The sequence below is a fragment of the Schistocerca nitens genome, chromosome 4 (genome assembly GCF_023898315.1).
Source record: "Schistocerca nitens isolate TAMUIC-IGC-003100 chromosome 4, iqSchNite1.1, whole genome shotgun sequence".
Classification (NCBI taxonomy): domain Eukaryota; kingdom Metazoa; phylum Arthropoda; class Insecta; order Orthoptera; family Acrididae; genus Schistocerca; species Schistocerca nitens.
In genome coordinates, this window is record NC_064617.1 from 716068335 (window position 1) to 716093312 (window position 24978).

A 24978-nucleotide genomic window follows, 5' to 3' on the forward strand; every position below is an offset into this window, starting at 1 on the left:
CCTCTGGGGTTGTGGGCACATCACGGTACACATTCTCCTTTAACGTACCCCACAGAAAGAAGTCCAGAGGTGTAAGATCAGGAGAACGGGCTGGCCAATTTATGCGTCCTCCACATCCTATGAAACGCCCGTCGAACGTGTACCTCACCCCTCCTGGTAATGTACATGTGCGTCAGTGAAAAAGACCAATAAAAAGGTGTTAGCATGTGGACGTAATGTGTTGTTCCAGTCTCTTCTGTACCTAAGGTCCATCACCGTTCCGTTTGGATCCCTACGTAATTCGGTGCTCTCCGATACACACGATCGAACAGCGGAGGAGTGGTACTCAAGCGTCAATTTTAGGTTACAATACCTCCGGATGTAATTAACATTTTACAATGCAACAAACGGCACTGATTACGTATTTGTTTATATGTTCAGATGTGCTAACAAAACTAACAGGGTTCCATTTAAAAAAACGTAGGTTTGTGTTAAAAAACATACTTCCGTGCAATTTTTTATGGTTTGTATTAACTAATTACACTAGCCCCTCTCCTCACGTTCAGTCCGTGGAATCGATTCGTCAGTATTTGATGTGGTTTACGAAATATATCCAGCGGTAACGTTAGGTGACTCACCCTGTATAGAATACAAAAACCACAAATACAGATATTAGACCATTCTTGCATAGACCACCAAATAACCCACAAGCCGAAACAGCAGCAACAACAACAACAACAACAACTATCAACACAATCATACACAACAAAATAAATGAAAATACAACTATGGAAGAGTTACAACTACTGATTTATATAGGAGCACTCACTACACTAAATATACACACTAGGCAGAGATCAGAACCAGCCAACACACAGAAGAAACCCACAAAACCAGCTTGGCAACACAGGCTACAGATCAGAATAGAAAAACTGAGAAAAGACATCAGACAGCTAACACAATTTATAAGAAATGAAGTATCAGACAAAAAACAGAAAAGGTTAGGTAAAATCTCACAACAAGAAGTGACAGAGCAATTAGATGAAAAGAAGCAGAAATTACAAGCATTGGCCAAACGACTTAGAAGATACAAAAAAATTGAAAATAGAAGGAAACAAAACCAAACATTCAACATAAACCAAAAGAAATTTTACCAAACAATAGATAACACACACATTAAAATAGACAATCCACCAAACATAACAGACATGGAACACTTCTGGAGCAACATATGATCAAATCCAGTACAACGTAACAGACATGCAACGGTGGATACAAGCAGAAACAGACACATACAAGATGATACCACAAATGCCTGAAGTGATAATTTTGCAACACGAAGTCACCCACGCAATTAATTCTACGCGCAATTGGAAAGCCCCTAGAAAAGATAAAATAGCATATTTCTGGCTAAAGAAGTTCACCTCAACACATTCACATCCAACTAAATTATTTATATCAGTTACATTGCAGACCCATACACAGTCCCTGATACACTTACACAAGGAATAACTTATCTGAAACCTAAAGATCACGCAGACACAGCAAACCCAGCAAAATATCGACCCATAACATGCCTACCAACAATATACAAAATATTAACTTCAGTCATTACACAGAAATTAATGACACATACAACACAGAACAAAATTATAAATGAAGAACAAAAAGGCTGCTGCAAAGGAGCATGAGGATGTAAAGAGCAACTGATAATAGATGCAGAGGTGACATATCAAGCTAAAACTAAACAAAGGTCACTACACTACGCATACATTGATTACCAAAAAGCTTTTGATAGTGTACCCCACTCATGGTTACTACAGATATTGTAAATATACAAAGTAGATCCTAAATTGATACAGTTCCTAAACATAGTAATGAAAAATTGGAAAACCACACTTAATATCCAAACAAATTCAAATAATATCACATCACAGCCAATACAGATTAAGTGTGGAATATACCAAGGAGACTCATTAAGTCCTTTCTGGTTCTGCCTTGCTCTGAACCCACTATCCATCATGCTAAATAATACAAATTATGGATACAATATTACTGGAACATATCAACACAAAATCACACACTTGCTATACATGGATGATCTAAAACTACTGGCAGCAACCAATCAACAACTCAACCAATTACTAAAGATAACAGAAGTATTCAGCCATGACATAAATATGGCTTTTGGAACAGACAAATGTAAGAAGAATAGCATAGTCAAGGGAAAACACACTAAACAATGAAGATTACATATTGGATACCCACAGCGACTGCATAGAAGCGATGGAAAAAACAGATGCCTATAAATATCTAGGATACAGACAAAAAAGAGGAATAGATAATACAAATATTAAAGAAGAACTAAAAGAAAAATATAGACAAAGACTAAAAATATAGACAAAGACTAACAAAAATACTGAAAACAGAATTGACAGCAAGAAACAAGACAAAAGCTATAAATACTTATGCTATACCAATATTGACCTATTCATTTGGAGTAGTGAAATGGAGTAACACAGAACTAGAAGCACTCAATACACTTACACGATCACAATGCCACAAATATAGAATACATCACATACATTCAGCAACAGAAAGATTCACATTAAGCAGAAAGGAAGGAGGAAGGGGATTTATCGACATAAAAAACCTACATTATGGACAGGTAGACAATTTAAGAAAATTCTTTATAGAACGAGCAGAAACTAGCAAAATACACAAAGCAATCACTCATATAAATACATCGGTTACACCATTGCAATTACATAAACACTTCTACAACCCTTTACGTCACATCACATCAACAGATACAAAGAAAGTAAATTGGAAAAAGAAAACACTACATGGCAAGCACCCGTATCATCTAACACAGCCACACATCGATCAAGACACATCCAACACATGGCTAAGAAAAGGCAATATATACAGTGAGATGGAAGGATTCATGATTGCAATACAGGATCAAACAATAAAAACCAGATATTACAGCAAGCATATTATTAAAGATCCCAATACCACAACAGATAATTGCAGACTTTGCAAACAACAAATAGAAACAGTAGATCACATCACAAGCGGATGTACAATACTAGCAAATACAGAATACCCCAGAAGACAGGACAATGTAGCAAAAATAATATAACAACAACTTGCCATAAAACATAAACTAATAGAACAACACGTTCCCACATACAAGTATGCACCACAAAATGTACTGGAGAATGATGAATACAAATTATACTGGAACAGAACCATTATAACGGATAAAACAACACCACATAACAAACCTGACATCATACTCACCAATAAAAAGAAGAAATTAACACAACTAATCGAAATATCCATACACAGTACAACAAATATACAGAAGAAAACAGGAGAAAAAATTGAAAAATACATCCAACTGACTGAGGAAGTCTAGGACATGTGGCATCAGGATAAAAGTTGACATTATACCAATTATACTACCAACTACAGGAGTCATACCACACAATATCCACCAGTACATCAACGCAAAACAGCTACATCCAAACGTATATATACAACTACAGAAATCTGTAATTATTGATACATGTTCAATTACCCGAAAGTTCCTAAATGCAATGTAACATATACCGTACAGTTAAAAGGAAGTCACGCTTGATCAAGGTCCGCAACACTTTCCATTTTTAATGAGACACAACGTCTGAGAAAGGAAAGAAATAATAACACAATAATAATAATAATAATAATAATAATAATAATTATTATTATTATTATTATTGGGAAACTGATGATCTTTGAGGGTTTGCGAAACTTGAATCATGACCAGTAATCTACAATATGCAAACATCTACATCGATTTTCAATACCCGGGGATTTTCAATTTCTTCACCGATGTCTACCAGTCAACTGTTTTAGAATTTTGCAACATAGTATGGAAGTCTATTCTGAATCTTCAACAGTAGCACATACTCTATATGGATATTATTTTTACTTCTAATAACATAGTTGTTAACTGCTCAATTCATTTTAAATCCACTTTTGTTATTGACCACGAATACTGTTAGGATCTTAAAGGATACTTTCCTGTATGAATGTAATATGTATCAATAAAGTACCAGTATTTATTTGGCAGAGTCATGTAAAAAGATTACTTAATAACACTGATACTTTTAAGTTCTTGAAGTTTCTGGGTGCAAAAATGCACATTATTTTGGTGTTATCCCAAGAAGGTCTTACGGAAGCCTGCTGAAAAACTTGTGTATGGTAACTAATGCTGCTTGGTATATTTCATAATGAAATTTGTCATAAGAAATATACATTTCTTTTTCAAATCAACAGTTAAATTCACAAAATCCATACACAGAATAAGAACAATCTTCATAAAGATAAAATCACACACTTTGGTCAAGAAATGTAGCTATTATTCAGGAATACAATTTTTCATTAGTTTACCAATATCTATAAAAAAGTTTAACTATTAATAAATTATAGTTTAAGAGAAGCCTACAGGATTTCTTGGTGGCCAACTCTTCTCACTCTGCTCAATAATTCTTTGCCATAACCAAATGATAAACTTTTTATTAATTGTATCTCATAACACAAATTCTGCAACTCACTTTCAAAAATATCCTCACTGTGGATCTACAGAAAGAAATGGTGCATTTAATCTTTAAGATATCTCTCATTACGCCTTAGCAAGTTCTTACAAAAATCTGCCAATACAACCACTTCTGATGGCATTTTCAGAAGGAGTCCGGCATTCTGCTGCAAAAAGTTTAACAACTTGTGAAAAAGCAAGCTGGGATATTTTTAATTCTTCTTGTTTTGCCATCTGCCTGCTTAAAATTCATTTTTTCATTTTTGACTAATTACCATTAACATACATGAGTATAATCTGCATGTTCATAAAAGAGAAAGGTTGGCCCTCAGTTTTAAAGAATATAACACCAGATCTAATTTTGTGCTTAGTTTTATATGTAATTCATTTTCTAATTTATTTTCACTATTCCTAGTTAGTATCTTTTGTTATAGGGTGAAACCAGTAATTGTTTCATAACTTAAATTCTACTGTTGACATATAAATTCTGTACTAATTATAAACATTTGGATGAACAGCTAATAGTATTCTTAAGGCATCCATCTGGCTCTATTCGAAAACATGTTAGCGAAGCCAGACCTTAGTTAATTCCGAAGTAATTAATAGTTCTGTCAAAAGTATTGTTTGCGAAATGTCTGTTAATTTCATCATTTAAACAAATACTTCGGCCCAACTCTTATAGTAGAAGAAACTGTTAAAAAGAAGGAAGTTACCTATGTATTCAGTTAATTGAATGAAGTGAGTTTTAATTGTAATTTCTGTAAATTAAACATCAAACAATGTGTAGTTTCAGCACCTATTATTGTTGGGATATATTAGGGCACAATTTTTTGGTCCTGAGACAGTCAGTCCATGGCCCTGAGACAGTCAGTCCATGGCCGAGTTTCAGACAAGAAACCTGTGTAGGGTAGAATAACAATAATGCACTAACTTAACTGTGAAATAAGTGTTACACCAATAGGCCATGTGTTAAAGCAATGAGAGTGTCTGTTAAATTTATAAGAAAGACTTTGAACTGTTTGGTTAGGTTGTTATTCAGCAGGGAACTACTGTACAGTATGTGGATGTTTGCCTGCAACCTATTAATGAGGCTTATTGAAAGTTAAACAATAGTGCACTGGCCATATAACTGTGTACTATTGGGGGGAGAGGGGGGGGGGGGGGAGTGTTGTGAACAGTGAAAGTAAAGAACTGTGAAACGCATCTGTGCATCTGTCTGCTACATCATTTACAGTAGACAGTTCTGCACTTTCACCTCCTATTTTTTCACCCAGTATCACAACGAGGTACACCGACACAAAGGACAATCAACAAAGAAATAAAGCAGGCGAACATCACATTTGGTGCCCCAGGTGAGGAATATTGCATGTGGGCACAACAAACTAGGACTCGCAAACTTTGAACAGTGAACTCAAGAGCGGTTTACAGTGCAATGGTGCAACAGCCAATCAGCGCTTGGGTTTCATAGCCACAGTAGGCCAGCAGCCAATCAGCGAGCGGGTTTTATGGAAGCAACCAATCAGCACAGCTGACTGGGATAAACAAGACACCTCACATAGAAAATTACAACTTGCATCAGCTGTGCACCAGACAAATCGAGATGACAACCGCAGCAGCAGCAACAGTAGATGAGTGAATGACAATAAGGTAATTTCATAGGAAAAGCCATTTTATATTAAGTGATACATAATGAGTGGCATTAACGAACACGACAGTGTGATGGATGAGAATGGACAACTGGGAAGAGATTCGAAAATTTGTAACGAAGCTTTGGAGGTTAAGTTTTTAAATGAACAGAAAGACTTAATGGGGACTGGTTCTGTTGACAATAGTGGTTTTAAGTCAGACGTGAATGTACCTTTGAATAATGGGGATGAAAGCCCTATTACAAAGAGCGAAGGGGATGAAAACAGTACTGAAGTGGATGAGATTGTTAAGGTTAAGGAGGAGGAATCTAGTAGCAAAAGTCAGCAAGAGCAAAAGTTTATGGCAGACGGAAAAGTGGAGGTGACTGTAAGGCAAATTATGAGTAGGTTGAATAGTAGGTGTATGAAAGAAGACATTACTAGGGTGGAAAGTAGTATGAAAGAAGACATTAATAGGGTGGAGAAGAAAACTTATAGCATTAGAACTGACATGGTTAGCTTAAAGGATGAACTGAAGAAAACAAATTAGAAAGGAGATACAGGTAGTCAGCTCTAATCTTTTAGAATTAAATAACAAGGTTGAAGCAGAAGATAAAGATTGTGATGAAAAGATAAAGAAAGTAGTACATAACTCTAATGAGAAATTAACATTAATGAGTAGTAAATGTGTAGAAGAGAGAAAGAAGCTTTGTGATGACTATAGTAAGAGGGTGGAGGCTTCTGAAAAACAGTGTAAAGATGAAGTCAAAGCAGCCAGGAAATTTTCTGCTGAAAATAGGGTTAAACTTGAGAACCATATCGAAGAAATTAAAAACAATTTTGAAATGGAAGTAGAAACCACATGTGCAGTAGTGGTAGAGGAAAAACTGCTGAAAGTAAATAAAAATGTAGATTCCAAATTGACTGAAATGGAGGAAAAGATGGAAGAGGTACAAAAACAAAAGCATAGAGTATGTAGTATCCCAAACAGTCCTTCATTTGTTAGTTGTAAGAAATTTGATAATTTTGAACCATATGGGGAAGTGCATCCACTGGATTTCATTAGAGAATTAGATGATTTGCCTGAAACATGGAATGACAAAGAGAAAACGTCATTTGTGAGAGGGTTTTGGGAGGAGGATGCTTATGGATGGGCAGCTCAGGTAGCTGATAGTTGTACTTCGTGGCAAAGCTTTGAGAGAGCTTTTTTAGATGAATATTGGTCCAAAGAGAAGCAGCAGAGAATTTTGAGTGAATTTTGGGAAGGAGAGAGATCTGACTCCAGGAAGGGTACTGCGAAAGGTTTCTGTCAGCTTTGGATAAACAAACTGAAATATTTTGACAAAGAGCTAGGTAGTGAATCAGTAATTATGGGTTTAGAAACTAAGTTGCCTCGTAACGTTAAGAGAATTGTTTGTACCTGCCCCTAGGGGTAATATTAGTGATTTCTTGAATTATATTGATAAAGAGGAGAGGGTGAAGCCCTCAGTAGAAGATTGTAGGAGGAATTTTGATGACAATGTATCAGAGAGAGAATTTCAGGTAAATAGGATGAACAGCACTAATTATAGTAGAAATTCAAGGAATGGTTGGGTGGATGACAGCCAGATGGGCACTGAAATGGTAGGAGAAATTCAAGTAAAATAGATGGAGGAGATGATTAATTCTGGATCAAACCATTTAAACTAGATAATGCTCCAGTTTTGGCTTGCACTAGAGCAGGTAGTGATGATGAGCTATTTGCATATAAATTTGCTGTATAATCACAAGTAAGGGTAATGTAAATGATAGCAGTAAGACAAGTGTAAGTACTAATTCTAGTGAGATGTTGAATGACGGTGTGGGTAGCAATGTTTATCCCATAAAAGGAGAGGAGGAACTTACTATAATAAAATAATGATGGAACAGAGGGGGTTGCTGTTGCTCAGGATGGCCAAAGTGTCAAAATAGATGTTAAATTTTTAAAAGAACATAAGGAATTCAGGTGTTTTGCTTTGCAGTCTAATACTGGAAACAAGGATCAACTAATTAGCCAAATATTTGAGGACAGTGAAAGTTACAGTAGGTCTGATTCTGAAAGTAATGGTAATGATGACATCAGTGACGAATTCAGTAGCGATGAGGATGAGGGATTTGAATTAATAATTGTTAATGATGGCCATTTGGTAAGTAAAAAAGAATAAAGGAGGATAATATTTAGCCTAATGAAGAGGTAGAGCTTGAGAGTGGTAATGAGGATATAACCATGCTATCTGTCATTTGACTGTGTCTCAATCAATTTGGTAAGCAGGATGATAGTTTTTCCAGGGAAAGGATTAATGAGGATTTGTTGTATGAAGAAGATCACATGGTATGTAAAAAGGAAGTGTGGACCCTTTAATAACAGAAAATGTACAAGGTATACATGTTACGTGTTTACTGGACAGTGGTAGTGATTTGAATGGTATTTCACAGGCATTTTTTGAATCTATTAAGAACGCAGAGGGTATAGTAGAGATGCGTGTTTCTGGGATAAAAATTATTGGTGCTACTGGTAAGCTATCAAAGAGTGTGAAACGAGAGGTACTATTAACTGTGAAATTGGCAGGACAGCTGTTGGAGTGCAATTTCTTGGTGATTCAAAATCTCAGCACTGAAGTAATGTTCGAGACTAATTTCTCGTGTAAATAGCAAATAGGGGGTTCATCATTCTGTGTTGGATTCATTATGTGGCATTAATGCTTACCCCAGCTGTCTGTCTCATTTTTCGTGTTACCTGAGACAGTCAAACTCTTCTCCTATCCTATCTGTACTTTGACTTTCATGTGATATTATGTTGTGTTAGTTATAAGTAACAGAATCATAAGAGGATGGAAGAAAGTAAATGAGCACCACAGTAAAAGAATTTATGTCAAAGAAGTAAGGTAAGCAGACAATGAAAGGTGTCAACATATGTGGACAATAATTAACATCTGAAGTAATCAGCTCGTGTGAAGTTAATATAATTTAGTGCATCAGCAGAGGCAATATATGGTAAGAACCATCTTGAATACTAGATCTTAATACTAATTGTGGTAAAATAGAAGTGTGTGTGTTCAGGGCAATCAGTATATGGAGATAACTATCTTTGTCATGGTACAGCTGTTTCTAACATTAAGGAATTACAACTGTAAACATAGTTTCCTGGAGCAATGTATGGAATGTATAAACAAGATTTGTATGTATATCGCTCTTCAGGCTGGAATATTAAGGAATTTCCAGAATGAGATTTTCACTCTGCAGCAGAGTGTGCGCTGATATGAAACTTCCTGGCAGATTAAAACTGTGTGCCCGACCGAGACTTGAATTCGGGGCCTTTGCCTTTCGCGGGCAAGTGCTCTACCATCTGAGCTACCGAAGCACGACTCACGCCCGGTACTCACAGCTTTACTTCTGCCAGTATCTTGTCTCCTACCTTCCAAACTTTACAGAAGCTCTCCTGTGAGTCTCGGTAGGGCACACAGTTTTAATCTGCCAGGAAGTTTCATATCAGCGCACACTCCACTGCAGAGTGAAAATCTCATTCTGAAAACATCCCCCGGGCTGTGGCTAAGCCATGTCTCCGCAATATCCTTTCTTTCAGGAGTGCTAGTTCTGCATGGTTCGAGGGGAGCTTCTGTAGAGTTTGGAAAGTAGGAGACAAGATACTGGCAGAAGTAAAGCTGTGAGTACCGGGCGTGAGTCGTACTTCGGTAGCTCAGATGGTAGAGCACTTGTCCGCGAAAGGCAAGGGCCCCGAGTTCGAGTCTCTGTTGGGCACTCAGTTTTAATCTGTCAGGAAGTTTCAAGTTTCATTAAGGAATTTGATGGAATACATTGAAATAATGGTTTTTCTGAGTGATAATTTTGTCTGATCAGTAATGAGGGTTAAGTTTGCCTTAGCATAAGGATCTGTTACTGTGGAGTGTTTTTCAGTAGAATCAATTTTGCATTGGACAAGCAGAGCAGGTGTTTATTTAGTAGATAATGAAGCAATAATAAAATAATGAATAATGTTAAGGTCTTAATGGTTAGAGAGCCTGTCTTTGCTGTAGGGATATTTTTTGAGAAAGCACTACTAGTTAACGAGGTAAGTAAAATAATACTGCTGACAGACATGATTAGGTAATGAAAAAGATGACTGTATACAAATAAATGTGGTGTAACTATTAAGGATCTAAATTTTGAACTAGGAAACATTGGGTACTGTGTATATTGTGCAATTCATGACACTGCAGCTGAGAATGAGAGTTTAATAGAAAGAGCAATATTTTAGTGAGGTACAATCATTGGACCTATAGGTTATCTGAAAACTTCTATTTGTGTTCTGAGGAATTATGAGCTTAAAGTGGCAATACTGGGATGAAGAACAGTAATTTTGCTGATTAACCCTCTGACTGCTGGGGACATGCTAGCTTGTCATGCCTCGCTGTTCCCCTGGCGCACCTGACGTGTGTAAGTGCGGCCCTTGGGAATTCCCTACAGCGCTAAGGATGTGTTGACACGTACTGCACCACTGGCCTTTCCACTGCTAGGGAAGAGTTTAGGCGTACTAAGTCACAGCTAACTGAATGCTCCAGATATGTAAACACACACAGCCGTATTTCCATCCTGCTCTTCCAGTAGCTGTCCGGTGGTCTGACTGTATAGTTCGAGAGCGCATATATGTTTGTTGGTGTGTTCCCTCTTTGCAGAATTATACATCGATTCCTGTGTTTTCGTCAGCTTTCTTGTTTTCTACGTGAGAAATGTCATGTCACTGTGGTTGCACAGATAAAGAAATCCTGGGTATGCTCACTAAGAGTGACAGTGAGTTTGAATTATCTGATGTTGCTAGCCACTGCAACATTTAATAAACAGCTCTTTCAGACAGGGGTCATTTCCTGACTTGTTAAAAGTCACTGATATAAGACCAGTGCATAAAAAGGGAAAAACTACTGATGTACAAAATTATAGGCCTATTTCATTGACATCAGAACTTAGGATGTTGTTGGAAAGGCTATTTCTTGATCAAATGGAATCATTTTTCTCTAAGTACAATATATAAAAAGTTCTCAACACCGTTTCAGGAAGGGCAAGTCTACAATAACAGCCATATCTACATTTATTCAAGCAGTATTGAATAAATTTGATGATGGAAACAAAGTTATTGGCACCTTTCTAGACCTATCTAAGGCTTTTGATACTGTAAATCACTCCATCCTTCTACATAAGTTAGAAACATGGGGTCAGAGGAGTGGCATTAGAGTTGTTAAGATCGTACTTTGCTGACAGGAGACAATGTGTTAAGTTGTATCATACAACCAGGGGACTTGTACAAACAGTAAAATCATCTTATAAAATTCTTAACTGTGGAGTCCCTCAGGGACATATTATTGGGCCTTTTCTGTTCATTGTGTACATCAATGATATAATAATTCCAAAAAATGCAAACCTTGTGAATTATGCCAATGACGCCTCCTCCATAAGCTGTGGCCCTACAAAACAGCTAGCAGTGCACAATAATATGAAGAACACTAGCCTCATCACAGAATATATGACTAAAAATAAATTGGCATTAAATAAGGAAAAGACAATTTTAATGGAGTTTATGCTAAATTACAAATCAAGACAAGTGGATACTGAGCCAGAGTTATCAATTGAAACAATTGATAAACAAATTCCTGGGTATTATAGTTGATGAACATCTTACATGGAAGGAGCTTATCAGCTACATGTGTAAAAAACTCTCGTGTAATACCTACCTGCTGAAACGCCTTTCTAGCATAATAGCGTCACCAGTCTTAAGACAAATCTATTTTGGTATTATACACTCCCACCTACAATACGGTATTGAGATTTTGGGAAGGGCGCCAACGGTATACATGGATAGGGCTTTTAGAGCCCAGAAGAGAGCAATTAGGATAATAGCTAATATTAGTAAACGTCAATCCTGTATAGAATACTTCATTAAGTATAATGTACTAACAGTGTATTCATTATATGTTCTAAGGACTAAACTGTTTGTAAAAGAAAATATGGAGCACAGTATAATAAATAGTGATATCCATAGTTATAATAAAAGGAAAGAGGATTACCACATAAGGGAGATTGTAGAAAAATATGCTATAGAACGGAAAAAAGTGGGTAGTGGAATGGCTACGATGACAAGAATCCTCCGAGATTCACAGGGAGACATTTTCTGGCTGTTATCATGAGTGAACATTCGCAGAAAAAGTATGCTAATGCACAGATGTGTGGTTTGCATGTAACAGAAAGTGTGCTGGGAACTAGATACGAATGCAAAACTTGCAACGTCCCATTATGTGTTGTACCCTGCTTTTAGACTTATCATACAAAGAAGCATTACTAATCACTGGGAACTAAATCTGAGACAATTTATTGACACTTCTGAATGAATAACTAAAAAAGGGGCAAAAATGTAAAAAAAATATAAATATATTTTTACCTTTGCCAATGTGTGTCCGAAGCCTGGATCGAAAAGGAGGATGGGAAATAGATGCCACATGTGCAAAATTATTAAAAGGAAGCCTGACTTTTTCATATGTAGCAGTTTATGGCAAATGAACGGACTTTGTGGTCGAGATGGTGCAATATCTGTACTGTGGCAAATGTAATTATGTCAGGTACATTGCACCAGTATAAGAAAACCCATATATTAAACTACATACGATACATTTAAATTATTAACACCTAACATGGACAGTTATATTCTTTTATCCTTAGTAGTACAAATATAGATCACATTTGGTCTACTTGTAAAAGACCTGTTTTCAATAACTGATTCAAACGCCTTGATCAACGAAAAACAACATGCCATAGTTAAAACTCTGTTCCCAGTGTGATTTTTCTAGCTACTTTGCCTCTGTTGTTAGCCAATATTGGAAATTAAACTCATTGTTCTGAGGAGGGTGGGGGGCTTAAAATTTGTTGTTCGAATGAGTTTGGCTTTGAAGCATTAATAGAAAACGAGAAAACGGTATTTGTGAAAGAAGTATCAAATATATCCTGCTTTCATCTAACTGCCACTTGGACCTGTTGAAGGCGTGAACAACTTGGTGATAAAATGTGTAACAGCTCATTGAGAGTGTGAAAGTGCTTGTGAAAAATACTAAACACTGAGCAAGTGAAATTTTCTGTCAAAAAAGTGAATTACAATGCGCAGTGTAATTAAACTTTTTGCAGCCCATTAGGATTTATTTTGTGTAGCAAGACAGAACTTGTACAAAGTGATATATATCTTTGCTTACCCCAAAAGGACATCACTTATGATGAAGATGCCTAATTTCTATTAAAAATACAGCTTGTGGATATTCTGTGCAATTGTACAGTACACTTCATGTAAATATTTTTTTATGGGGGATTTTCATATGGCCAGCTCATATAAGTATAAACTTGGAAAAACATGTATAATATAGTTTTGATAAGATTTCGTATGTAATATATATATATATATATATATATATATATATATATATATATATATATATATATATATATATATATTTGTGTACATTGTTCAACCCAATTTCTGTGATCACTGGTAGTCATTGAATTGCCCAGTTAGCTATCTGCAATTATCTGGTCAATCCAATGAGGGGATGATGTGACGAAGCGAGCTCGGACATTTTTACTTCCCCTCTTGTTTTGCCATTTGCCTCCTTAAAATTCATTTTTTCGTTTTTGACTAATTACCATTAACGTACAAGAGTATAATCTGCATTTTCATAAAAGAGAAAGTTGGCCCTCAGTTTTAAAGAATATAACACAAGATCTAATTTTGTGCTTAGTTTTATGTATTTAATTGATTTTCTAATTTATTTTGACTATTCCTAGTTCGTATCTTTTTATATAGGGTGAAATCAGTAATAACTTAAATTCTATTGTTGACTTATAAACAAACAAAATCTGTACTAATTATAAACATTTGGTGGGACAACTAACAGTATTCTTAAATGATCTATTTGGCCCTATTCAAAACCATGTTAGCACAGCCAGACCTTCATCATTTAAACAAATAATTTGGCCTAACTCTTGTAGTACAGGAAACTGTCAAAATGAAGTAGTTTTTGATGTATTCAGTTAATTGAATGAAGTAAGTTTTAATTATAATTTCTGTAAATTAAATGTCGAACAATGTGTAGTTTCAGCACCTATTAATGTGAGGATATACAAGGGCCCGATTTTTGGTCTCGAGAAAGTCAGTCCATGCCTGAGTTTCAGACAAGAAACCTGTGTTGGTTAGAACAACAACAATGCATCAACTTAACCATGAAATAAGTGTTACACCAATCAGCCGTGTGATAAAGCAATGACAGAGTCTGTTAAATTTAATTGAAATACTGTGAACTGCGTGGTTAGGTTGTTATTGCTCGTAGATGTTAAACAGAAAACTATTGTAGCAGTATGTGGATGTTTGCCTGCAACCTATTAATGAGGCTTATTGGAAGTTAAGTAATAGTGCACTGGTCATATAGCTGTATTACTGGAGGGTTGTGAACAGTGAAAGTAAAGAACTGTGAAACGCAACTGTGAATCTGTCGGCTACATCATTTACAGCAGTCTGTTCTGCACTTCCACCCCCTATTTTTTCAGCCAGTAACACAACGAGGTACGTCGACACAGAGGACAATCAACAAAGAAATAAAGCAGGTGAGTGTCACAGACTGACCACAAACATAAGGAAGAAGACTCCAAATCCCAACGTATTCTCTATTTAATCATCTGTGTGCCCTTAATCAGGCAGGTAGGTTAGAAAATTTAAAAAGGGAAATGGGTGGGTTAAAGTTAGATATAGTGGGAATTAGTGAAGTTCGGTGGAAGGAGGAACAAGACTTCTGGTCAGGTGACTACAGGGTTATAAACACAAAATCAAATAGGGGTAATGCAGGAGTATGTTTAATAATGAATAGGAAAATAGGAATGCAGGTAAGCTACTACAAACAGCATAGTGAACGCATTATTGTGCCCAAGATAGATATGAAGCCCACGCCTACTACAGTAGTACAAGTTTATATGCCAACTAGCTCTGCAGATGACGAAGAAATTGAAGAATGTATGATGAAATAAAAGAAATTATTCAGATTGTGAAGGGAGACGAAAATTTAATAGTCATGGGTGACTGGAATTCGGCAGTAGGAAAAGGGAGAGAAGGAAACATAGTAGGTGAATATGGATTGGGGGTAAGAAATGAAAGAGGAAGCCGTCTGGTAGAATTTTGCACAGAGCACAACTTAATCATAGCTAACACTTGGTTCAAGAATCATGAAAGAAGGTTGTATACATGGAAGCAGCCTGGAGATACTGACAGGTTTCAGATAGATTATTTAATGGTAAGACAGAGATTTAGGAACCAGGTTTTAAATTGTAAGACATTTCCAGGGGCAGATGTGGATTCTGACCACAATCTATTGGTTATGACCTGTAGATTAAAACTGAAGAAACTGCAAAAAGGTGGGAATTTGAGGAGATGGGACCTGGATAAACTCACTAAACCAGAGGTTGTACAGAGTTTCAGGGAGAGCATAAGGGAAAAATTGGCATGAATGGAGGAAAGAAACAGTAGAAGAAGAATGGGTAGCTCTGAGGGATGAAGTAGTGAAGGCAGCAGAGGATCAAGTAGGTAAAAAGACGAGGGCTAGTAGAAATCCTTGGGTGACAGAAGAAATACTGAATTTAATTGATGAAAGGAGAAAAAATAAAAATGCAGCAAAAGAAGCAGGCAAAAAGGAATACAAACGTCTCAAAAATGAGATCGACAGGAAGTGCAAAATGGCTAAGCAGGCATGGCTAGAGGACAAATGTAAGGATGTAGAAGCTTATCTCACTAGGGGTAAGATAGATACTGCCTACAGGGAAATTAAAGAGACCTTCAGAGAAAAGAGAACCACTTGTATGAATATCAAAAGCTCAGATGGAAACCCAGTTCTAAGCAAAGAAGGGAAAGCAGAAAGGTGGAAGGAGTATATAGAGGGTCTATACAAGGGTGATGTACTTGAGGACAATATTATGGAAATGGAAGAGGATGTAGCTGAAGATGAAATGGGAGATATAATACTGCGTGAAGAGTTTGATAGAGCACTGAAAGACCTGAGTCAAAACAAGGCCCCGGGAGTAGACAACATTCCATTAGAACTACTGACAGCCTTGGGCGAGCCAGTCCTGACGAAACTCTACCATCTGGTGAGCAAGATGTATGAAACAGGCGAAATACCCTCAGACTTCAAGAAGAATATAATAATTCCAATCCCAAAGAAAGCAAGTGTTGACAAACGTGAAAATTACCGAACTATCAGTTTAATAAGTCACGGCTGCAAAATACTAACGTGGATTCTTTACAGACGAATGGAAAAACTAGGGGAAGATCAGTTTGGATTCCGTAGAAATGTTGGAACACATGAGGCAATACTGACCCTACGACTTATCTTAGAAGCTAGATTAAGGAAAGGCACACTTATGTTTCTAGCATTTGTAGACTTAGAGAAAGCTTTTGACAATGTTGACTGGAATACTCTCTTTCAAATTCTGAAGGTGGCAGGGGTAAAATACAGGGAGCGAAAGGCTATTTACAATTTGTACAGAAACCAGATGGCAGTTATAAGAGTCCAGGGGCATGAAAGGGAAGCAGTGGTTGGGAAGGAAGTGAGACAGGGTTGTAGTCTCTCCCCAATGTTATTCAATCTGTATATTGAGCAAGCAGTGAAGCAAGCATCGAGTATAGATTTAAGTGTCAGGAAGTCAACCTGACTAAAACAAGGGATCAGTTGGTACGACATGTTCTGAGGCATCAAGGGATCACCAGTTTAGTATTGGAGGGCAGCGTGGAGGGTAAAAATCGTAGAGGGAGACCAAGAGATGAATACACTAAGCAGATTCAGAAGGATGTAGGCTGCATTAGGTACTGGGAGATGAAGAAGCTTGCACAGGATAGAGTAGCATGGAGAGCTGCATCAAACCAGTCTCAGGACTGAAGACCACAACAACAACATGCCCACATTCTGGAAATAAAAATCCTCATTTGTTTAGGAAGTCATTATGTAAACAGTAAAATTAGAGTTCACTGTTGCACTTCACAGACAGGAATTTTTCAGTATGCTAGCATAAATCTGAAGTTCAAAATCACAAACGAAAATGCAGACAACATATGATGAGAAAAAATTGTTCAAATTATCATCTTTTCTGCTACTTATAAATACCTAGATGATTGTAAGTGAACACCACAGAATACAACTCAGGAGTAGATGAACATTATTGTTTGTATTCCACGGTAACAAATAAGACCTAAAATTTAAAACTGTGGCCTATACATAAAAGCTAGAATATCACAGTAGAGCCCACCTGTTCTGGAGTACAAGTGTCACGCCATGTGTGAATAAGTTTGCAGAACATGGAATATGGCCCACAGAAATTTTGTTTTCGCAGACGTCCAAATTCACTTAATTCTGCGTAGGTCATTCCCATATCCTGTTCATCAGTTTGTGCCAGCTGACCATCTGCTAAGGGTTCAAGCTCAGCTGTGGGTGGAGCTGCAAGGATTTCCTTAAGTACAGGTAATTCAAATCTGAAAATAAAGATAACAATACATGCTTCAAAGTGATGTCATTTCAAGGATATTTTAACCTGTATATGCAAATGGAGATTGGCACTCGCAAGAAAAGCATTTCTGAAAAAATATTATATATATATATATATAAAAACAAAGATGATGTGACTCACCAAACGAAAGCGCTGGCACGTCGATAGACACACAAACATACACACAAAATTCTAGCTTTCGCAACCAACGGTTGCCTCGTCAGGAAAGAGGGAAGGAGAGGGAGTGTATACCCGTCCTTTTTTCCCCCTAAGGTAAGTCTTTCCGCTCCCGGGATTGGAATGACTCCTTACCCTCTCCCTTAAAACCCAAATCCTTTCGTATTTCCCTCTCCTTCCCTCTTTCCTGATGAGGCAACCGTTGGTTGCGAAAGCTAGAATTTTGTGTGTATGTTTGTGTGTCTATCGACGTGCCAGCGCTTTCGTTTGGTGAGTCACATCATCTTTGTTTTTAGATATATTTTTTCCCACGTGGTATGTTTCCTTCTATATATATATATATATATATATATATATATATGGAAACACTCCACGTGGGAAAAAATATATCTAAAAACAAAGATGATGCGACTCACCGAATGAAAAACGCTGGCACGTCGATAGACACACAAACAAACACAAACACACACACAAAATTCCAGCTTTCGCAACCAACAGCCGCCTCGCCAGGAAAGAGGGAAGGAGAGGGAAAGACGAAAGGACTTGGGCTCTAAGGGAGAGGGCAAGGAGCCACTCCAATCCCGGGAGCGGAAAGACCCACCCTAGGGGGAAAAAAAGGACGGGTACACACTCGCGCGCGGGCGCGCACACACACACACACATCCATCCACACATACACAGACACAAGCAGACATATACAGAGGCAAAGAGTTTGCCTCTGTATATGTCTGCTTGTGTCTGTGTATGTGTGGATGGATGTGTGTGTGTGAGTGTGTACCCGTCCTTTTTTTGCCCCTAGGGTGGGTCTTTCCGCTCCCGGGATTGGAGTGGCTTCTTGCCCTCTCCCTTAGATCCCAAGTCCTTTCGCCTACTACTAATACAAATTTTAGTTTTGGGAAGACTTTTCTGGAGATATTTTTCTGAGGTGTAGTCTTGTATGGAAGTGAAATGTAGGCATCATCACATTCTTATTTCAGAACTACATATACAAGTTTTATGCCAAGTAGCTCCACAGATGAGGAAGAAATTGAGGACATGTATGATGAGATAAAAGAAATTATTCAGATGGTTAAAGGAGCCGAAAATTTAATAGTCATGAGGGACTGGAATTCGACATTAGGAAAAGGAAGAGAAGGGGGAAGTAGTAGAGGAATACAGACTGGGGGAAAGCAATAAAAGAGGAAACCACCGAGCAGAATTTTGCAAAGACCATAATTTAATCACAGAGTCATGAGAGAATGTTGTATACAGGGGAAAAGACCTGGAGATATCAGAAGGTTTCATACTGATTATATAATGGTTAGACAGAGATTTAGGAACCAGATTTTAAACTGTAAGATGTTTCCAGGGGCAGATGTGGACCCTGACCACAATTTATTGTTTATGACCTGCAGATTAAAACTGAAATTTGAGGAGATGGGACCTGGATAAACTGAAAGAACTGGAGGTTGTAGAGGGTTCCAGAAGGAGCATTAAGGAACGATTGATAAGAACACAAGAAAGGAATACAATAGAGGAGGAGGAGGAGATTAGTGTTTAACGTCCCGTCGATAACGAGGTCATTAGAGACGGAGCGCAAGCTCGGGTGAGGGAAGGATGGGGAAGGAAATCGGCCGTGCCCTTTCAAAGGAACCATCCCAGCATTTGCCTGAAGCGATTTAGGGAAATCACGGAAAACCTAAATCAGGATGGCTGGAGACTGGATTGAACTGTCGTCCTCCCGAATGCGAGTCCAGTGTGTTAACCATTGCGCCACCTCGCTCGGTAGGAATACAATAGAAGAAGAATGGGTGGCTTTGAGAGATGAAATAGTGAAGCCAGCAGAGGCTCAAGTAGGTAAAAAGACGAGGGATAATAGAAATCCTTGGGTAACAGAAGAGATATTGAATTTCATCGAGGAAAGGAGAAAATATAAAAATGCAATTAATGAAGCAAGTGAAAGGGAATGTAAATGTTTAAAAAATGAGATCGACAGAAAGTACAAAATGGCTAAGCGGGAATGGCTAAACGACAAATGTAAGGATGCAGAGGCATCTGTCACTAGGGTAAGATAGATACTGACTACAGGAAAATTATAGAGGCCTTTGGAGTAAAGAGAACCACTTGTATGAATATCAAGAGTTCAGATGGAAAACCAGTCCTAAGCAAAGAAGGGAAAGCAGAAAGGTGGAGGGAGTGTATAGAGGGGCTATACAAGGGAGATGTACTTGTGGGCAATAGTGTGGAAATAGAAGAGGACGTAGAGGAAAATGAGAAGGGAGATATACTGCGTGAAGAATTTGACAGAGCACTGAAAGACCAAAGTCGAAACAAGGGCCCGGGAGTAGACAACATTCCATTAGAACTATTGATAGCCTTGGGAGAGCCAGCCACGACAAATTCTTCCAACTGGCGACCAATAAGTATGAGGCAGGCAAAATACCCTCAGACTTAAAGAAGAATATAATAATTCCAATCCCAAAGAAAGCAGGTGCTGACAGCTGTGAAAATTAACGAACTATCAGTTTAATAAGTTACGGTTGTAAAACACTAATACGAATTATTTACAGACGAATGGAAAAACTGGTAGAAGCCGACCTCAGGGAAGATCAGTTTGGATTCAGTAGAAATGTTGGAACACTACAACTTATCTTAGAAGATGGGTTAAGAAAGGCAAACCTACATTTCGAACATTTTAAGACTTAAAGAAAGCTTTTGACAATGTTGACTGGAATACTCTCAAATTCTAAAGGTGGCAGGGGTGTGTGGTGTTTTGTTTTGTTTTGTTTTAGGGCACTAAAACAACTGGAGTCATACGCACCCACATCAAAACTACAGAAGACGAAAACAGAGAGGAGTTAAAAAATAACTAAATGTCAATCCCAATTAACATAAGAGAAGACAGCTAAAAACAGGTATGTGGAGATAGGGCTACTAAAGACACCATACAGAAATGGAGGTCCAGAACTAAAACTTAAATAGCCTTTGCCATATTGCTTTGACGGACAGAAAGTAAAATGTGGTCAACAGCCTGCGCATCATTTGCTAAAATGGCCGATAACTCAGACAGCAAGCCCAAGCAGATGTAAACGATTAAAAAGTGGACATTCCTTCAGGAAGTGGCAGACAGTTAAACTCAGGCACAATGTTTACTAAGTGGTGGGGGAGCGTCACATATCATATGAAGATGGCTAAAAAGGCAGTGCCCAATATGCAACTACATTAAAATGACTTCCTCCTGGCGGGAGGGCCGAGAGGACGTCGTCCGAGCCGCTAGGAGATGCTTAACAATCCTCAGCTTAATTCCCTTGAAGGGAACACCACCTCCTGATGGACAGTAACACAGATCATTGGAGGGAATATATGAGCTAGTGAGCTGAGGCACGAGGACTGCAAGCTTCACAGCAGCCTTGTTTCCTGGCAGACCGACATGACCAGGTACCCACATAAACTACGCAGTGGCTCCACCAAAAGTGAGTAAGTGACAGCTTTCCTGGATCTGTTGCACTAAGTGATGGGCGGTCTACAGCACACAGACTTTGAAGCGCACTGAGTGTGTCTGAGCAGAAGACACAATTGAAATGTTGTCGTTGCTGGATGTATTCCGTGGCCTGATACAGGGCGAAGAGCTCGGCTGTAAATGCTGAGCAGTGTGCCAGAAGCCAATATCTAAAGACGTGGGCATCAATGACGAAGGCACACCCAACACCACGGTCAGTCCAAGAGCCATCAGTGTACACAAGGGTACTATCGCAAAATTCCATGTGAAGGTCTTGAAACTGAAAGTGACAGAATTGCTGGAGTAGTGTCCTTAGGAAGTGAATGAAGGCCAAAGTTAACACGGGCCACTTCACATAGTCAAGGTGGTGAAGGGTTCACACCCACCAGGAAAGTTGCAGGTAGTGTCAAGTTAAGCTGCCGAAGCAAGTGCCGAAAGTGGACTCCAGGACAGAAGAGGGACGCACCTCATACTGGTGGTCAAAGGAATCATCGAAGAAGGAGGCATAGGATGGACGGCCATGCATGCAGACAAACGGCATGCATACCTGCTGAGAAGGAAGTCATGGTTGTAGGACAGTGGTAGTTCAGCACCTTCAGCATACAGACACTCAAATGGGCTAGTGTGGCCAAATGGATGGCACAATGGTGGATAGTGCTCAGATGGCATAAGAGGAATGGATGGGCAGACGCATAAACAAAGCACCCATATTCGAGTTTCGAACGGGCAAGGAATCAGTACAAATGGAGGAGGGTGGTTCGATCGGCACCCCAGGGAGGACAAGGAGGACACTGAGGAACTGCGTGCAATGGGCTGCCAGGTAAGACACATGGGAGTACCAAGAGTGTTTCCTACCGAGCATGTGCCCCAGGAATTCCGTGGTTTCAACGTACAGAAGGGCAACAGGCCCAAGACAAAGATGGTGAGAGACACCATTTTCACCATCACAAATTCATACAGATGGTTTTGTCAGTCGAAAAACAAAAGCTGTTGTCAATGCTCCAGGAGTAAAGACGATCAAGACATTGCTGAAGATGCTGCTCAGCTAGACAGGTCTGCTGAGAAATGTCTTTTAAAAATTCTTGAAGGAAACAGGGCAGGCGACCACAGAGGCCTCACATGTAAAGAGTATAGAGGATACCAGTTCTCCAGCAGGTGTCTTAGGGCTTCTCCCTGCAGAAAACCATTCATGGCATGGGTGCACAAAGTAATGAGATGATCAACTGCAGAACTGCACTTGAAATCCACACTGTGCAGTCATTAGTAAACTGTGAGACTCGAGCCACCATAACAGCTGGGCATGAATCATACATTCCTTCACCTTGCAAACGAGAGAGATGGGGCAGTAGCTAGAAGGAAGTTTTTTTGTCCTTACCAGGATTAGGTATGGGTATGACTGTGGCTTCGTGCCAACATCTGGGAAATGTGCCCTCTGCCCAGATGTGGTTATATGTGTTAAGCAGAAAGTGCTTGCCTGCAAGAGAGGGGTGTTGCAACATCTGAACATGGGCAGCGTCTAGCCTTGGAGCTGAGGATTGGGACGAACTGAGAGCATGATCCGGCTCCCTCATAGTAAAGGCAGCATTGTAGCACTCACGATTCTGAAAAGAGAAGGGTATCGCCCAAGCCACCTACGCTCATTTTCAATGAAGGAAAGCAGGGTGATAGTGGGAAGAGCTCAAAATGGGCGCAAACTAGCGGCACAAGGTGTTGGCGACAGCAATAGGGTCCACGATAATATCATCTATGGCAGGGGTAAAATACAGGGAGTGAAAGGCTATTTACAATTTGTACAGAAACCAAATGGCAGTTTTAAGAGTCGAGGGGCACGAAAGGGAAGCAGTGGTTACCACTGGAGTGAGACAGGGTTTTAGCCTATCTCTGATGTTATTCAATCTGTATATTGAGCAAGCAGTAAAGGAAACAAAAGAAAAATTCGGAGTAGGTATTAAAATCCATGGAGAAGAAATAAAAGATTTGAAGTTTGCTGACGACATTGTAATTCTGCCAGAGACAGCAAAGGACGTGGAAGAGCAGTTGAATGGAACAGACAGTGTCTGGAAATGAGGATATAAGATGAACACCAACAAAAACAAAACTAGGATAATGGAATGTAGTCTAATTAAAACAGATGATGCTGAAATGAGACACAAAGCAGTAGATGAGCAAAATAACTGATGGTGGACGAAGTAGAGAGGATGTAAAATGTAGAAATGGAAAGTGTTTTTGAAGAAGAGAAATTTGTTAACATCAAGTATAGATGTAAGTGTCAGGAAGTCCTTTGTAAAAGTTTTTGTATGGAGTGTAGATATGTATGGAAGTGAAACATGGACAATAAATAGTTTAGACAAGAAGAGAGTAGAAGCTTTCTAAATGTGGTGCTATAGAGGAACGCTAAAGATTAGATGGGCAGATCATGTAACTAATGAGGAGGTACTGAATAGAATTGGGCAGAAGAGGAATTTGTGGTACAACCTGACTAAAAGAAGGGATCAGTTGGTAGGACACATTCTGAGACAAGGGATCACCAATTTAGTACTAGAGGGGAAGTGTGGAGGGTAAAAATCGTAGAGGGAGACCAAGAGATGAACACACTAAGCAGATTCAGAAGGATGTAGGTTGCAGACTCCTGTATGAAAAGACTTGCACAGGATAGAGTAGCATGGAGAGCTGCATCAAACCATTCCTTGGTGTCCCCCAGAAGAAAAAAAAGCAATGGGTATCACATTGGAGGAACTTGCAGGCTATGCCACTGGTCCACTGTGCCCCATCCAGTTCTCACCAAAGGTTTCATCCAAATGCATTAACATTGCATGTGCGAAGTGCGCAGGTACATCATCGTGTTGGTATCACATATGCTGCTGCATGTTGAGTGGAAAATGTTCCAACAACGCTTTCAGAGTCTTTCATAAAAATATTAAGTATTTCTTTGTGTTCAGTTGCTGGGAGAACATGTATGGACTGACCAGATCATCACCCACCAAGCTGGCCCAAATGTTCGTAGTGAAGCGATCTTTGTGACCACAAACAAAGGTGGTGTGTAGATTTTCCCATGCCCACACATGTTGACTGTCTGATGAACATACCCTCTCACAGAAAAGGATGCCTCATCCATAAAAATCACATAGTTTGGAAAGCTGCAGAATGGCACACCTTTGCAAAAACCACTGGCAGAATTCAATTTGATGTGGAAAATCATCTGAGTTAAGGCCTTGAACCTTCTGAAAGGGTTAAGGGCCCAAATCATCTTCATGCCACACACACCAAATTGTGGAATGGCTTACACAAATTTCCCATGCAACTTATCATGAGCTTGTTGAGGATATGTTTTCCAGCAGTGGTAATGGCTCCTCTTCAAGCCCTAGTGCACACACTGTGCATTGATTACAGTGTCTATCAGGCCTTCGCACATGTAACACAAAATGTATACACCAGGTTTCAAAGCAGGCCTTAAATGCACATGTGCTATTATGAGACTGTGTAAGTAGAAAATGTACCTCAAGTGGACTTGGCTCTTGTAGGGACTTGTGGATGGCAGTAAATATGTGTGGATCTTGCATTTG

The 24978-nt window shown here is 38.7% G+C and overlaps 1 protein-coding gene across 1 annotated transcript in view; it reads right to left on the bottom strand.

Moving 5' to 3' along the window:
• Positions 1-24978, bottom strand: part of LOC126252782 (glutamine-dependent NAD(+) synthetase) — a 223538-nt gene that overhangs the window by 28010 nt on the left and 170550 nt on the right. The window contains exon 13 of the mRNA XM_049953713.1: positions 17524-17746. Coding sequence (XP_049809670.1) covers positions 17524-17746 — 223 coding nt within the window. The remainder of the gene's footprint in view (positions 1-17523; positions 17747-24978) is intronic.